The sequence below is a fragment of the Mirounga angustirostris genome, unplaced genomic scaffold, assembly GCF_029215605.1.
Source record: "Mirounga angustirostris isolate CCGP_5_RB_7025 unplaced genomic scaffold, mMirAng1.0.hap1 SCAF_10, whole genome shotgun sequence".
NCBI classification, from domain to species: Eukaryota; Metazoa; Chordata; class Mammalia; order Carnivora; family Phocidae; genus Mirounga; species Mirounga angustirostris.
The window spans coordinates 38,770,906-38,784,966 of record NW_026991718.1 but is presented as its reverse complement, the minus strand read 5'-3'; the positions used below and the strand labels follow the sequence as shown (position 1 = coordinate 38,784,966).

At 42.1% G+C, this 14,061-nt stretch overlaps 2 protein-coding genes across 12 annotated transcripts in view; one reads left to right on the top strand and one right to left on the bottom strand.

Annotated features, from left to right (window-relative positions):
* PTCD3 (pentatricopeptide repeat domain 3) overlaps positions 1-2,174 on the top strand; it is a 29,282-nt gene extending 27,108 nt beyond the window's left edge. For all 3 annotated transcript variants that reach the window (XM_064572237.1, XM_045884612.2, XM_045884613.3), the window contains one exon: positions 62-2,174. In XM_064572237.1, coding sequence (XP_064428307.1) covers positions 62-140 — 79 coding nt within the window. In that variant the 3' untranslated portion in view covers positions 141-2,174. The remainder of the gene's footprint in view (positions 1-61) is intronic.
* Positions 2,175-6,113: 3,939 nt separating this feature from the next.
* IMMT (inner membrane mitochondrial protein) overlaps positions 6,114-14,061 on the bottom strand; it is a 40,159-nt gene continuing 32,211 nt past the window's right edge. For 5 of the 9 annotated variants that reach the window (XM_045884605.3, XM_045884608.3, XM_045884607.3 and 2 more), the window contains 5 exons: positions 13,764-13,778; positions 11,974-12,197; positions 9,384-9,515; positions 8,273-8,402; positions 6,114-7,054 (listed from right to left, as the gene is read on the bottom strand). In XM_045884605.3, the coding sequence (XP_045740561.1) occupies positions 6,441-7,054; positions 8,273-8,402; positions 9,384-9,515; positions 11,974-12,197; positions 13,764-13,778 (1,115 nt within the window). In that variant the 3' untranslated portion in view covers positions 6,114-6,440. Of the gene's footprint in view, positions 7,055-8,272; positions 8,403-9,383; positions 9,516-11,973; positions 12,198-13,751; positions 13,779-14,061 lie in introns of those variants that run through there. The other 4 variants (XM_054509735.2, XM_054509737.2, XM_054509736.2 and 1 more) reach the window with 2 other exon arrangements.

The following is a 14,061-nucleotide window of genomic DNA, read 5'->3' as shown; positions in this document are numbered from 1 at the left end:
GCAGAGTCCCCTCCCCCAAGCCTAAAATGCAGTGTAACCCTCTAGTTTATTTTCCTTACAGGGAAGCCCTGAGAAACCTAACCTCACTGACCAGTGATAGCGACAGCGACAGCGACAGTGACAGCAATGAAGGCAAATAAAAGTGGGCGAATCAGGAGCAGCTGTGGCCTAGCATAGTTGTTGTACTTACACTTGAGAACTGACATCTCTGTTCAACTGTCTTGTGAAGAAAACAAGAGAATTCAGACTTGAACTTCAAAGAACAATAGGTATAGCATGGACTATTTAAATTCCTAATTTGATACTTCCTGAGCCACCCATTCAGGGTTGACCACTTGAACAGAAGCAGCACTACCATTTTCTGTGGACACACACAGTGAGGACACGGCTCCTGGCTTCAGCATAAGCTCTGTGCATGAGCAGTGTTTGTTCAGCCGACTTCACGCTGCTGCCCAGTGTGGTCTGTCTTCGCGTCGTGGACTTGGCCTTCAGTAGCCCAATTTAAGGGATATTTTAGAGGTGAGAAATTTGCCATTGTTGTTTAATCATTTCTAAGACGCATAGTGTTTGGGCTGCACGTATGGGAAAATGAAGGCTGTAAATAAACGCTGTAGTTAAGGTGCATTTGTACACATTCCCATTACTTTTACACAGCCTTTGTCCCCCCTCCTCCCCCGGCCCTGGGACTTGCATGAAAGAGCTCCATCTCCCTTGCTCCCCCCCCCGCCCCCGCCCCCACCATGTGCCAGCACCTTTAGTTGTACTCAGTGTACTACAAGTGGTCTGAAGGGAGGGCCGCTGGGCGCCTGAGTGGCTCAGTCAGTGAAGCGGCTGCCTTCGGCTCGGGTCATGATCCTGGGGTCCTGGGATCGAGTCCCGCATCACGCACGTTCCCTGCTCCGCGCGAAGCCTGCTTCTCCCTCTCCCTGCTGCTGCTCCCGCCTGTGCGCTCGCTTGTGCTGTCACATAAATAAAATCTTTGAAAATCTAACAAAATAAAGTGAGGACTGCTAGTCAAGAACGTCTACTGCTACTACTGGCATTTCTCTTACCACTGTGAAACCTCAGCACTGGAAGTGAGCAGGAACCTGCGCAGTTTACAGGAGCATTCTTGCCCTTCACCAGGGCTTCCGCAGGCTGCTTTGCTCATTCCTGGTCCCGGATAGTCTGAGGGGGCCCCATGAGTTCCTCCCAGATGAACAGCTTCATCCTTACCCTACCAGGGCTGCCACTGATGGGCTACTGTTTCGTACCCTTGTCTGTTACATGTATCTGCTTCGGTTCTTTCCGTCCTCTCTCTAGACCTGGACCCAGCCGTATATCCTCAGAACCCTAAGTATTGGTTCATGTTTTCTCCTAGATTGCCGGTTTAAGACTTCTAAATAAAGGACAAAGGGGGCAGGGAAATGACAGTAATGAGCTATTAAGCATTCACGTGCATTATTCCCTGACAGAACGAAGCAAATGAACAAAAGGACAGTTAAGCTGATTGGCCTTTGATCTTGGTTTACAACTTCCAGGGAGAACCTGGCTTCCTGGAAGTTTCTGTTCACTCTGCTCCTTCCCATCTTTCCTACAGATGCCTGCTCTCTTCTTGGCCAAGTACTCACTGCAATCCTTATAAATGTGGTATACTTCTCTCCTTGTCAGGCCCCAACTGAACCCTCACCTTAGTGCTTGGTAGCTACAGAGCTGATAGGACAAAGTCCCATCTGGGCTGATGTCATGAAAATTTATAATGGATTTCAATGTAGTTCAGTTGTTTTAACTGCTGTAGTTACTGCAAATACCCAGTCTAGGCAAATAACTGCTTCAAAGTTTCAGAAAATTAACCCTATAGGACTGGTCTCCATTCTCTCAAGAACGAGCTCAAGAGGGGGTAGGGTCAGAGGGAGAAGCAGACTCCCTGCAAAGCAGGGAGCTCGATGGGGGACTTGATCCCAGGACTCCAGGATCATGACCTGAGCCGAAAGGCAGGAGCTTAACCAACTGAGCCACCAAGGCACCCAAAGATTTTACTTTTAATCTCTACACCCAACGTGGGGTTCGAACTTTTAACAACCCGGAGATCGAGTCGCATGCTCTACCAACTGAACCAGCCAGGTGCCCCTCCATTCTCTCACTGCTACATGTTTATTCACGGACTAATGAAATATTAAACTCTAATAGTAAAAGATGTTCTGTTTCTTTATGCCTATCAGTTTTTGCTTTTGGTCCCTGGCTCTCCCCTCAATTTGCTGTCTTCTTCCTCACAACGGTCTCTAATATAACTCAAGTACTGCATGCCTAAAAGGCAATTTACTAAAATGAGTGGCTTCTCGGTCATGTACGAGAACTCATTTTTAAGACCATTCTTAATAGGTCTTAACATTTCACAGATGTTTATATAGGAAATATATATTACATTTACAATCTAAAATCAGTTCAGTATTTTAAACAAAATGGTATGAAAAGAAAGATTTGAGTTCTAAATCGAACCAGTTAGGACCAGAATCAAGTTTTGAAAAGCTTTGGAACATTAATGGCATATAAAGCAACCATGTTAAAATAATCCAAAAACAGCCTTTTGGAAATTGGGAAATGAGGGTAGTTTAACTATTTTTTAGTAACTTACCAAAAAGGAACAGGAGAAACCAGAGCATCAGAGGAATAAACTGTGGAGTTGGAACCCATGGAATGGGAAGGGTCAAGGGAGTAGGCCTGCTACATGTGAATAAACTTGTTCAACATGCCTCAGATCACCAGTGTGTGTAAATTAGGAACTAATAGATTCGAGGTTCATAAGAACATTTGAGGACTCTAGCAATAAAATGTACTGTCTGATGTTTGTCTTTAAACTGTAGGATTTAAGACAAAATTTGGGGGGTGACGATTAGAATACTGAAATGGATTAGAAAATCAAAATACATCACATGCAATAAAGCTGTGATACATTTTACAGTGCAATAGACATGCATATAAATACACATGTATAAGTGTATCTGGTCATGACATAAATTATTTTCCACTGGTAACGAAGTTTAGAAACACTGAAATAGGGGCGCCTGAGTGGCTCAGTCATTTGGGTGTGCCTTCGGCTCGGGTCATGATCCCGGGATCCTGGGATCGAGCCCCAATCGGGCTCCCTGCTCCGCGGGAAGCCTGCTTCTCCCTCTCCCACTCCCCCTGCTTGTGTTCCCTCTCTTGCTGTGTCTCTATCAAATACATAAAATCTTTATAAAAAAATAAAAACTGAAATAGGACATGCTTGGAGACAGCGGTCACTGGAGCAAGGCTGGTCAGGGCAAGTTTATGGAGTCATTTAGATCAGATCTTTAGAGCAGAGTGGTGATTTACCAGAGACAAGTATTTGATTTGGTTAATAAAAGGCAATGTGCTGACGGAATAACGGAAATGTAAGATACATAGGGTCTGGACAGGGAAGGAACATCCAGCCTGGCCCAGGAAGGAGCCTAACCTGTCAAAACGCTATCCATCCAATCCACACAGCCGTGGACTGAGAGAATTCAGGACTAGAGATCAAGCCCAAGAATAGTTTACAGAGCTCCGCAGGATTTCAGACTCTTGAAAACTAAGAATGTCCAAGAGTATAAAGGTTATGAGAATTTATTCCTGGGGAAACCTAAACTTTGCCACCAATACCAGTGGAATTTGCTCCTACAACAATGGCACCTCTGCTGCCTCTTGCCTCTTAATCCCTCTAAAACCCCCTCTCCTGAAAACCCCAGGGCAGTGTCCCTACAGCTAGTGTGAACTAAGAAGCCAGTGAAACCACATGACCTCCCCATGTTTTGGAAAAGGGCAGAGTGGCCAGTTAACCTCTTGCTCTTCCACCCTCATCCTTTCTTTATACTCTCCTGGTGACCTGAGGATCCCTGAATGCTTCAGGGGGAAGGAAACCGACGGGGGGGTGGGGGGGTTGTTCAGCTTTGGTTTGGGGTAGTGGTGACCACTGGACCTGATGAAGAGTGATTTGCCTGATACTGAATCCTTTTTATTTCCCATTTATGTTAAATTAGCTGTTCTTCTGCACTGAGTTCAAGCAAGTTACTTTAAAACTGGTGGGACAACTCATCTGGGACTTGGGAGACTTTTATCCAGAACCTGTTAAAAAAGAGCAGAGGATTTAAGTTAATACTAAGGAACAGAAAGACTTTGTGCCTTTAAAAAGACTGTCTAAAACTGCATTTTAGTTACATTATTGATTTTTGAAACATTAAAGCAAAGATCAGAGTTTTAATGTTATATCCAGAGGCATGAGTTTAAAATGTTGAGGAACACTTCCTACAGCACTCCAGGGAGGCAGTAAGGTAACCCGTTTAAGGCTCAGATAGATTGAGACAGTGAAAGCAAGACGAATAATGATTTGCTTCACACGATCAAGTCAGAAGTGGCAGAGCTGTTAATTTAGCACCTACAGCTGAAGTAAAGTGAAGCTGCCCGGCTCTAACTGTCCAACGTTACAGCCATCTTCCCCCAAACTTGCCCCTTTGGGTTCCACCTTGCCTTCAAGGACAACTGACAACCCAAGTAAAGGCCCTTTTCACTTGAAGGGGTGCTGAGTGACCTCTCAGGAAGATGGGAGTCTTACTAGGCCTGAGGAGAGAGAATTAAGGCCTGGCTAAGCGTCCCTTTCCAATATCATCCCATTTTCTAATAGGCAACAGTGGTAAGGAGGTTGGTTAATGGAACTACTAACACTTGAAGGCCAGTGGTCTTCATTATTTTGATTTACTGAGCTAAAATAAACCATTCAGTATTGCTTGCCTCTTATGAGCTCAGATAATCACATCTGATCAGACTTATTTTCCAGCCCCTAGAGAAATTTAGATTTCCTTATAATTTGTAATATTTCCCATGCTGCATAAGTAAAACAAATTACAAGCACCTTTACCACGACAAACAGGTAAGTAGCTTTGTGAGTTAATGTATTTTGCAATTCCATACCATTCCAAAGGGGGAGGCTGAATTTAGAATAGTCTCATTTTCTTCTGGTAAAAATAGCATACTCTCACTGCAGAAATTAAGGACATTACACAAAGCATGTGTTCCATCAGAGACACTTACGTGTATTTTGTTGATTTAAGAATCTACTCAGGAGAAACATAAGGAATATGAGCATTATCAACCAAGGCCAAAACAGGACCAAAAGATCCCCAAATCAAAGGGTAAGTGCCATGCAAACTTAATGTAACAATCCAAATTTAGGGTCTGGCACACACCCACATAAATATAAAACAGAATTCCTCTCTCTCCCAGGATTTGCAGATACTTTGCTCAAATAAAAGTGCCTCCTCAGTCTCTTTGTGAACCCATAAACCCCAACAAAAAATTAAAATTCTGAAAACAAATTTGACAGTATTTTCATGGAATAAGAAAAAAAAATCAAAGGAAGGAATTTGTTAATGTTTACCCAATATCGCAATTGTCCTAACCTTCAGAGACGTGAACTAAAAAAGTTCTCTGGGTTTTATGGCAATCCAGTTTAAATATACCACAAAATTATTCAATCCCATGAAGTTTCCAGGCTCACTACCCCCACTTCAATGAAGAGATTCAGTCCAAGTACCAGAAAGGAGCAAGGTCAATTAGCAGTGTTTCAGAACTGAGACCTGTGACCTGTTTTGAGGGCTGTTTAATTAAATTCTGGGTAAAGAAAACTTTTTTTTTTTTTAAATGAAACAGACCAGAAAACAGTACATCACAAGTAGAAAGGGGCTAGCAGTGGTTTGAAAAAACTTTTAAGTATGCACACAGGTGTGTGTATATATTGGGTCCCAATATAAAATATAAATTTTTCCTGTGGTGGCAATTTTAAAAGTTTCAGATAGATACTATTATTTCTAGTGCCCTTTAATCACTAGAAATGCTGTATCTCCCATTATAAATATTTTGGCAATTACGCCTTGTACATCACTCTTGAGTCTGACCGGTAGGAATCAGTTCACCAGAACCTTCAAAGCCAAAAACAGACCTTGCACTTCTGGAACCCAATTCATGACCTGGAAACTCAGTGCCCACGATTTCCTACCTCTGCTGTTGCCACTTCTCAAGGAAATTGTCTACGCATACAACAAACTAGAAATAGTACTTTCTGAAAAGGGATAAGCTACTCAGTTTTTCATCTTTTTGTTTTATTCAGTTTGCTCCAAGGGCAAAATCAATAGTCATAGGGATCACAAACATTATTTTGACTGGCTCACAAGCCTGATCAGTAAAACCTGAAAAACAGAAAATGTTACACAAGTTGCAAAGAAAATACTCCTGGAGTTCACTGACATGATAGCAAGTGGAAATACAGATGCAACAGGTGTTAACATTTAGAACAGTACTTGTAACCTGCTCCTTTCTAGACAATTCTGGGACCCTGTTGCAAACCCTTCATGTATCACTGCTGATTCCCTTTCACATAAAATACATTACAAAACTCTCCCTAGACCTTACTCTTGCTGCACTTGAGTGGTCCCTATTCCTACGGCGCTGGCGTACGCGGTCAGGATCTCCACTATCTGTTTAGTTTCTAGGGTCATTCGGGCTTCCTTCAGCCAGTCCTGGGCCACTCGTCTGGACTCCCCTGTCAGCTGATTGACAAACTTTGCTGCCAGCTCCAGATCACCATGCTCAATGCAATAGGAGGCATAGGACAGTAATTTAAAAGTGTTTATATCCTCAGGGCTGAGCTCCGCAGGTGGCTTCAGTTGCTGAGGTGGGAACAAGAGCAAGGACTGCAGGTAGGAGAGGAAGTATTGGTATAAGCTATTTCTGGTTTCATCAATCATTGCTACCCTTCGGGCCAGTTTTTGAACAGCATAGAAACGGGCTCTAAGGGTCTCTTCACTGTACACCCCACGGGTCAGGGACTCGGGAGGAATAGCTGCGGTTAGAGCCTGGGCAAATTCACTGTCGGCACAGCTGACTCGGATGGCCTCGACCGCGCTACCCAGTGGGACAGTGGGCAGCTCTGCGGATGCAGTCTTCATGCTGTACTTGAGCGCCTCCACCGACAGCCAGAGCTGGTGGGCTTTTCGCGCCTCCTCTTCAGCCACTGCATGACCTAGCAGGAAAAAGAAAGGCAAAGAAAAACATTTTTCTCTCCATCTGACTACATGTCCTTCTCCATACCTCCAGAGATCTGATGCACCCTGCACCTTCAACAGGCTAAAGCCACACGTGTGAACGACGGGGCCAGACAGAGCCGCCTCCAACCTCATCTACCACCATTTCTGGGGTGTTCTTTCTGAGGAAGCCGGCCTCTTCATGAGGCAACCATGGCAAGCCTAAGGATGAGCCCCCCCCCCCTTTTTTTTAAAGAGAGAGCAGGGGAGGGGCAGGGGCAGAGGGACGGAATCCTGGGCAGGCTCCACGCCCAGTGCGGAGCCCAACGCAGGGCTCGATCTTGTGACCGTAAGATCATTACCTGAGCTGAAATCAAGAGCTGGACACTCCACTGACTGAGCCACCCAGGTGCCCCGATGACTTGTTTTTAGTAAAACCATGAAGAAAACCAGAAGGATGTATGTGCACAAGCACAACTGAGTCTCTTTTCCCTCTTTCTGTGACATCTAGGACAACACATGGTATCTAATTCAGAGGTATTTATTTTAGAATATTTGAGAAAGAAACATATTTAAATTAGACTAAGACTTCTGTTGACGCCATCAGAAACTTCCTGCAAAGGAATGGCACACTTCAAGTAAACTGGATCTTGGAATTTTATGAGTAGTTTATTTTTATACTTACCTGACAAAGAGGCTCTGGAACACCCCCCCCAAAAACCTCATTTTATCAACATCCTTACTGTCAGGACATTTCCCCTTCAGTGTGGCACACGGAAGCCTCAGAATAACTTCTGTCCATCTGGTGGGCGGAACCAACAAACCACCACTTCCAAACCAGGACTGCAGACAGGTCAGCAAAAGCTGGAGGGCGAGCATGGGGATACACTGGCCTTTTGCTCCTCTCAGGACACATGAGACATAACCAAAGTGTGTTGGGTTACCTGCCTCGTTAATGGTGGTCTCCAGTCTATCACACACCGAGTAAAACTTCAAGTATTTAATTTTTAGATTCTTTTAAATTTCCTCTCACAAACTCTCTACGTTCCAAACTTATCAAATCTGGGCTAATTTTCTCAGAAGTAAATAAAATTTAATAGCATGACTTCAGCATCTTTATGCCCTAATGCTGATGCAGGTATCCCATTGTCCTCCTTCCAAGAAATTATCCTAAAAAAGCTGGACTGAATAAAATTATAAGAGGCCCATGCACTCACTCTGAACAGCCTGTTCGATTCCTCTCAGTCTGGCATAGGCAGTGTTTATATCCAGGGTAAAGTTGTCAACTTGCTCTTGACTGAGCCGACGGAACTCTAACTCTTGTTCAGCCAGTTTCTCAGACAGGTCCTGAAATAAAACATAAACAGTGTCCAGAGAAGAGTGGTGCTACTTCAGTGCGTGGCATCTTTGGGACACTACAGTCTTCCAGCAACTGCCGTCTCACAAGCAAAGAGGGTCTTTAAAATCTCCAAACATTTGTCATGAAACTCCTCCATGATGTGGAAGTTCTCAAAAATTTCCTCAAACTCATAGCTGATGTATGTGATTTTCTACAAATTTACTGACAGAACCTAGTATCAGAGGAAGCAGACCAGGAGGAGAAGCAAGCAAACTATTAAAAAAGGAGAAAATGCTAACTTTAGAAAATAACTGTACCGCCACCCCAACACAGCAGATTAAACTGTATTCAATATCCCTGATTCAAGAGCTTATATATTCCATTTTTTTCTCAGAAAAATACCCATCAAATAAATTTAAAGTAAAATACCTTTTCACATTGGCATAAATTTCAATTTTCTGGAAGATCTCCTTACGTGGATAACCTCATTCTCTTCTTGTGAGACAAATAAGTTAATATATTATAAATGGCTTGCTGAATAGAAACGAATTATGATTAGAGATACCCTGACTTGCTGTGATTTCCGAACTTAATCTCTCTGGGAAGTTTCCTCAGATACAAAAATCTGAGCATGGCCACATAGTCCGTAGGAGTTTGTGGAGATAAAGCAGGAGTTACACATGTCAAGTATCATCTGCATTTCTGAAACCCCCTGTACCAACCCTCCCTCCTAAAGCTTTGAAGGCTCCAAGTAATTAGGACACAGATACAAAACACACATGATCAATAACAACATAGGTACATCTTTCTGTAAAAGACCTCAGTGTTACATATATACAAAGGCCCCAGCGCACTGAGGCTAGGTGCCCACTCTTCCATACCCTCAGAGGGAATGACCTACAGAGCACACGAAAAGGGAAGGACAGACTGTTCGTTTAAAGAGGGAAGGGAGGCCGAAGGGCCTCTGATACTCGCGCACAGGTCCTCACCTGCTCAAATTCGTATTTCAGTTCCTGCTCTTGTACCCTAAGGACATCGCGTAAGTGATCAGTGTGGGCAGCAGCCTGTCGGCGAAGCTGGGTTCTCATTTCATTCTCCATGGCATCTCTGACTTCCTCTACCTGTGAAACCACAGGAATGATTAGTTCTTAATTCTCCACATTTGCTTTTAGAAAGAAAGACTAGTAGCAAGGATGACAGCAGCTTCCGTGTCCTGAGCTGCTCTGATGTGCCACACACGTAGACACGTTCCTAACGTCTCTTACATCCATCAGAAAGCTGAACGTTGGAAGGTGACTCAAAAACAATGTCACACAGCTGTGGCAAAAATCAGATTTCAAATGGTGTCTCTCTGGCCCCCAATTCGGTTTCTCCCGTATCACCGGGCTGTATCTTATGTAAGGCGAACACTATCGTTTCCTGAATCACACACTCACGTGACAATTAACAAATCCCAACTCCTGGAAAAAAACTACAACTTGGGATCAAACACAGCTTCACCACAACCATCTGTGTGATCTAGGAGTAATGCCTATTGTAAAGAACTATGAAATAGAAAATAAATATCTGGCAGTTACTTTATACAATTTCTTCTAAACAAAGAAAACTGCTCTGAAACTGAATTTAAATTCACAACACAGCCCAGATCTAACCAAAAATATGAAAAGGCTAGCACATCTTGCTAACAATTAGCCATGGGTCATATTACAAATTATTTAATACTAAGTACCTGGATATCATAACTTACTTTCTCTCAGAAATAACAGAAGTAATGAATAAACCCATTCAGTCAATGCATACGTATTTATGAAGTGCCAATCCTGTGCCCGGCAGTGCCTACTATATGTTTGGATGCAATGGTGGCTCAAGGCACACTAACTTTTTGTTCTCATACCATGTACAATTCAAGGGAGGGATCGGACAGTAAATAAATCGGACATCTCAGACTGTGAGAGAAAGTTAGAGACTCTGCACTGAAAGAACAGGAAAAGCCTTGCTGAGGTGACATCCAAGCTTAGAACTAAGGTTTAAAGAGAAGCGTAACAATGTACGAGGCAGAGCAAACACCCCAAGGCAGAATAAGTAGTGAAGGTACAAAACCAAACAAAAAACCAGGGCACCTGGCAAATACAGGCAATAAGGGAATTAAGGGAAGTCTGGCTCACAGCAAACAGGAATGAGATCAAGAGAACTTTTAGGTATGGGGTAAGAATTTGGATTTTATATTAAATGCAGTGGGCCATCAGTGCAAGGTTTTCAGCAGCCTAGTGTCTGATCAGAATGGGTTTTAGGAGGACCAAGTGCCATGTAAATAAACATAGAAAGATGGGTATGAAAACAGGGAACCTGGGGGCGCCTGGGTGGCACAGCTGGTTGAGCAGCCAACTCTTGGTTTCGGCTCAGGTCATGATCTTAGGGTCCTGGGGTCAAGCCCCACCTTGGGCTCCGTGCTCGGCAAGGAGTCTGCTTGAGGATTCTCTCTCTCCCTCTTCCCCTCCCCAAGCTTGCACTCTATACCCACCTTATAAATAAATAAATCTTAAAAAACAAAAAAAAGGATAAAAAAAAAAGAAAGCAGGGAACCTGTTATGATAATCTGGACTTGGAGAAAGTGGACAAACTTGGGATTTACTTTGGATGCAGAACTGGATGTGTTAGTGGATGGATGTGAAAGTTGACAGAGGAACAACCAAGCATGATTTCTGGCTTGAGCAACTAGGTAGAGGGAAGATTTAGAGAGAAACAAGCTGAGCGGCTGGGAGACAGGTTGGGGAGAGTCAAGAAACCTGTTTTGGACAAGCTGAGTTTGAAACAACTACTGAAAAGCCAGCTAGAAACACCACGTCAGCAGCTGGACAGGAGGAACCTGAAGGCAAGGCAGAGGCCAGAGCCAGCAACATAAATGTCCCCGTCATGGACAGGATTTAACCTTCTAAGTCACAGGTCTAGATAAGAGCACTTGGAGACAGTTTAGATGGATAAAAGGTTTCAGAACCAAGGCCAGTACATGCTCCTATTTGGGAGGCTGAGCAAAGAAGGGGGGGGTAAATGAGTGGCCAGCAAAGTGGGAGAAAGGCCAGGAGTGTGTGGTGTCCTGGCAACCAGGGAAGAAAGAACTTCACAGAGGAGGGAGTGCTCAAGAAGGGAGGATAAGTATTCAGGCGCTCAAATCAACCCGGAGACACCTATTTAATACATGACGTGCCCTGACAGAAGATTAAAGGAGTGATCTCATCCATTCTTAACCAAAACACTGGCGGAGAAAAAGACACTCAGAATCCAACAGAGATTTTTTTCAGCATTGCTTTAGGGGACAGAGGCTCCACCGGGAAAAGATAAAGTAGATAATCTTGGATACCAAGGGCTTGTTATTTCTTTCACTTCTGCATCTGCTCAACATAAAGGAACTCTGCTACAACAATCCTTCCCTAGAAGTTCTGACTAGAACAAGGGCCAAAGCTCCATTCAATGGTGGGTCGGCATGATTTACATCTAATATTTTAAAGTCAATGACTATTGGTATTATCTCTAGAAGCAGCTATTCAAGTGGATTCACATTAAATTTCTCATTTACTCTACCTTTCTGTCCTGTTCGGCCTGTATCTCACTTCTGTGATGTTCTAATGCTTTTGCCACTGCAGAGTCAAATGCCCGCTTTTCTTCTAGCTTTTGTTTTTCCAAGGCTAGTGCAATGTGCTGCTTCTCTGTGGCTTTCTGTTCTGCTAGCTCTCTGTTTAGTTGGTCAATGCGGCGATGTGCATGAGCAATCAGGGAATTCAGATCATCAGTAGACAGCTTGTCAGCTAAACAGAAAATTACATTAAAATGTTAATGATTTCACCAGTGAAAATTATACATCTACAAGGTACTTGCTTCAAGTGATAGTAATTTTAACAGCTGTAAAGAAAGCAAAGGGTAGCTAACCCTTTGAAGTGGATTTAGATTCTCCATCAGAAATTCATAGCCTGTGTCCAACTAACTAAGGCATGTTCAAACCCAAGTGAAGTAATTTAGATAGGCCTTCAAGTATATAATCAGTTCTTTTCCAGGAACCCAAATTAGTACTTCCAATCTGAACTAAATATAAATAGATTTTATAATTCACCCTAATTTTGCCTCTAAAGACAGTTTACGTATATACACTTCTATATTTTCATTCATGCATAAATGTGATTAGTCATAAAAGGCATCCTAATATTCTTTTCTGTTAAATCTCAAATTCAGATTCTCTGACTTTTCTCTAGTAAGAGTTTCTATACCTTTTCTTAAACAGATGGTGTTACCCAGGACAATGATCTGCAACCAGAGCTGTCCATTAGAATCACTTGTCGAGTTTTTTAAAATACACACGGCAGAAGATTCTGATTTAAGCTTAAGCATGTGTTTTGTTTTCAGATCTCACATTCCAAAAGTATTCTGACACATTATTATAGGTTAATAATTATAGCTTTAACAGCAAAATGCAGAGTGTGGGAAATACTACATGATAAATGACTCAATTCCACGATTAAAGAACTGAGAAGCAAAAAACAAAGTGGGGATAAGAGACTTATTGACCAAATTCAAGACATGTAGCTCCTTTGGATACTGACTGAAATAAAACAACTAAAAACCTCTTTCTATAAAATGGGGATAACTTAACACTAAAAAATGACATGTGATGACATTAAGGAATTATTGTTTTAGGTGTGATAATGACACAGTGATTAATGTTTTTTTAAAAAACATGGAAATTATTTACAACTGAAAAGGATATATGATATTTGGGATCTGATTCAATATAAACTGGGGAAATAAGTGACAAAAACTAGCCATGTGTTGACAATTGCTGACGTTGGGTGATGGATCAATGAACTTATTATAGTTTTCCTCCTACTTTTCAATGTTTGAAATTTTACAAAATGAAAGCTTTAAAATATATACATATCTCTATCTACAGGTTTCCAATCACTGAAACAACTGTTCCTGAGAGCACATGGATGCCCAAAACATCCAAATCAGATTTATCTCGTGCAATGTAATTCTGTTATAAATTATTTAGATGCTTTAGTATAAGAATCATAGGCAAATAAAAAGACTTCAGTATTTTAAGACACAAAACAAAAGCCTTTAAATTTAAAACACACAAGGGGTGCCTGGGTGGCTCAGTCGTTAAGCGTCTGCCTTCGGCTCAGGTCATGATCTCAGGGTCCTGGGATCGAGCCCCGTATAGGGCTCCCTGCTCAGCGGGAAGCCTGCTTCTCCGTCTCCCACTCCCCCTGCTTGTGTTCCCTCTCTCACTGTGTCTCTCTCTTCAAATAAATAAATAAATAAATAAATAAATAAATAAAATAAAAATTAAAAAAAATAAAACATACAAAATTACTCACCCAGGTCAGAAATACCTACAAAGAAAAAGAACAGTTTGAAAAAAAGAACATACATATTTCAATTATTAATCATTAAATAGGAATATCCAAAAAGAAATGGGGAACAAGAAACCAGTAGTAGAAAAAGCATATTTTAATATTAGAAAGCAAAACAATAGAGTTTATTTCCTAAAACGTAAAAGGATAAAAGGACATAGGCAATATAAATCAAGGTAAATGCTAACATTTTACAAAGTAAGAGAGTCATTCATATTAAAAGTAGCTTTGGTTTCCAGGGACTCATCTGTATTTTTGATAA